We start from the raw sequence: 2,825 nt of genomic DNA on the forward strand, positions 1-2,825 counted from the left end.
TTCCACCTGACTGACAGAACCAGTTCATACTAAACCAGTTCCAGGGTTTCCCCCAGAAAACGTGCCGAGGCGGTAAACTGTGTTTTTGTCTTAAAAGATGTTAAGGTGACAGGAAATGTAAAAATATCGCTCRGTAATTATACGTTACGGGGAAACATCACCAGTGAAACAYTACGTCAACCCACAACTAGTCTGAAAAACTACAAATCAGAATATACAATTAAAATGAATATCAATTATTTGCACTTCTGTTTAATCCAAATTAAGTCAGTGGCTCCATGGGGCCCCCAGGGCTTCAGGGGCCCCATAAATACTAATATTTTAACACAGACCAGATACATGAATTAACCCTKTACTGAGATGATCAATGCTGCTAAATGTGATTCAATTTCAGTAAACATAAATKAAAAGATTTTAAATTGTTTAACATTTAAATGTAAGATTTTAAGGATTTGGCAAGTTTACTTTGTAAAAGTTCAGAGAACAATATCCATAGTTAGACTGTTTAGTTACCATAGCAACAATCTGATGGTGTAGTTTAATCTTTAAGTTTGAGCTGTTTGTTCACAAACACAAATTAGTAAACTGCAGTTATAACTGATGGCTTTATGTTGGCCAGTTAAGCTCCTCCCCCTCTCTGATTAACACGTCTGAAGGTTTTAGCAACAAAAGGGATCAGATTCTGCTCCAGGCCTCATCCAGCCTTGGACCGGCCCTGCATGATGAGGTAACCTGCTGCACTGCGCAGAGATGGCAATCTTTTCTTCGGAGGTTTTTATTATTTTTATACCTGTTACTTCACTAAGTGTAGCTGCAAGATAATCTTTGTCCTGCTTTATTCATCACAACTTCAGTCGTTTTACATGTTTTAACTGCTGTTCTCTTTGGGGGGAGCATTTGCCTCGTTTTGTTCTCCCGCAACAAACGGGAGATTTMATTAAATGCTGCTAATGTGGCTTTAGTAGCTCTTTCATTTCGTGTCTGTTGAGTTTTTAATAAGCGCCTCAGAAACTATTCTGGTTGGTCGAGTTTATGGGACGAGTTTCTCAGATCTCCATGCGGCCGTCTGACTAAGTGGAGAAAGCATTTGATACGGTTTGATGCATTGTGTAACCGGAAAAATAATACTAAAACTAATAATATAATATAAAATCAGTGTGATGCGTTACAGACAGGAGCAAAAGCTCCTCACCAGGCTGAACCTGCATGATCAGGTTAGCGCTAGTTTGTTAACTAATACACCGGCCAACCGGGAACACAGATAAACTTTATCAGCGCAGGCAGAGCCGGGCGCTGGGCGGCGTGTTGAGATGGAAAAGCCACACAAAATTCTTTGTTCACAAATATACAYCATTCTCACCRCTCGCTCAACGCACCTCTGAAAGCGACTACAAGTTATTCCTGCAGTTCACGCAGAGCTGCGCAACCAGAGCTAACCAGAGTGGTGTTTAAAGTCCTACCTTGATCAAAAACTCTGGAAAGAATCATAATTCCTCTCAGGGGGTTGATGTAAATATCCATAGAGGTCAGGTTTTTTAAATAATTATTTTCCTAAAAACATAAACAAGAAACGCTTAGCCTGGCGGTGGCGCTAGGGTCTACAATACACTGGGGGAAACCCTGCAGTTCTTTAGTGAACCGGTTCTTTACCAGGCCAGTTCATACTGAATCAGTTCGTTGTTCAGATGAATCGGTTAGCTGTCTGGTCTGTTGGATTTCTGGAATCGTTTTTTAACTTCTGATTTCTTCTGATCCACGTCAGCTCATATGTTTACATACAGTGAGCCGAGTCCTTGCAGAAGTTTGTCTGTCTGGTTAGTTCTGGTGACCGGGATCTGCCAGGAGGTTCTGGTAGCAGAACTCACTGGTTGGAATAGAACCAGAGACTCCAGGGACTGGAAACTTCTGGAGAACCAGTAAAGCCAGTAGAGGCTAGTAGCAAAAGGAAGCCAATCCACTCATGAATATTCATTAATATTCGGTGAATATTAATAAATATTAATTGTCTCAGCCTGGCAGAGCTTTGACCAGGACGCTGAGGTGAAGCAGAGCTCTGCTACCCCCTGCTGGTCGGAAGCTGCAGCTGCAGCACTTCCTGAAAATGTTAAACTAATAATGAATCTATTTCATTTCTCAGTGAGACTACCAGCATGTGGAKGAATCAGACCTGCTGGTAACCATGGCAACAGCTTCATGTTTCATGTCCAGCTTGATGGATGTTTCTGTTTCGTGCGTCAGGCTTTACTGACTGCTGCTCTTCACAGCCAGCCATTGTTCGCGTCTCCATAAATATGCTTCTGTTGTGTAACGCCATTGCATAATGTCGCTGATTATGAGCCCATCGCCATGGCAACGGCTTTATTACCASTTATTCCCTGAAAAACTCCCAGATCCTCACAAGTAGCAGGTCCTGCGACTGGGATCCTGCCAGATCCTGCTAAACAGTCCAGTTCTGGTTCTGGGTTCTGGTTCCCAGAGGATGACAGTCCTTAAGCCTCCCGTCTGTCCCCAGCAGACACGGCGTCCTGCGGCGGCGACTCTTCGGACAGCGACGGCGAGCTGCTGGGTCGGTACCAGGAGGCAGTGGGCCGCTCCCAGGGCCTCAGAGGAGCAGCAGGGACCACGGGTGGCGCCAGGCCCCGGGGGGGCTTCAGGTGGGAGAGCCGGCAGAACTACAGAGCCCTGACCGGAGACGGCTACAGCAGCGAGGCCTCGGCGGACGATGGTACGATGTAACCATGGCAACACACTAAATGATGGATGGATGGATGGATGGATGGATGGATGGATGGATGGATGATGGATGGATGGATGGATGATGGATG

The 2,825-nt window shown here is 45.0% G+C and overlaps 1 protein-coding gene across 1 annotated transcript in view; it reads left to right on the forward strand.

Moving 5' to 3' along the window:
* Window positions 1–2,291: 2,291 nt before the first annotated feature.
* LOC103460691 (synaptotagmin-14-like) overlaps window positions 2,292–2,825 on the forward strand; it is a 9,307-nt gene continuing 8,773 nt past the window's right edge. Inside the window, exons 1-2 of the mRNA XM_017303440.1 lie at window positions 2,292–2,304; window positions 2,495–2,725. Coding sequence (XP_017158929.1) covers window positions 2,292–2,304; window positions 2,495–2,725 — 244 coding nt within the window. The remainder of the gene's footprint in view (window positions 2,305–2,494; window positions 2,726–2,825) is intronic.

Source organism: Poecilia reticulata, unplaced genomic scaffold (assembly GCF_000633615.1).
Source record: "Poecilia reticulata strain Guanapo unplaced genomic scaffold, Guppy_female_1.0+MT scaffold_276, whole genome shotgun sequence".
Lineage (NCBI taxonomy): Eukaryota > Metazoa > Chordata > Actinopteri > Cyprinodontiformes > Poeciliidae > Poecilia > Poecilia reticulata.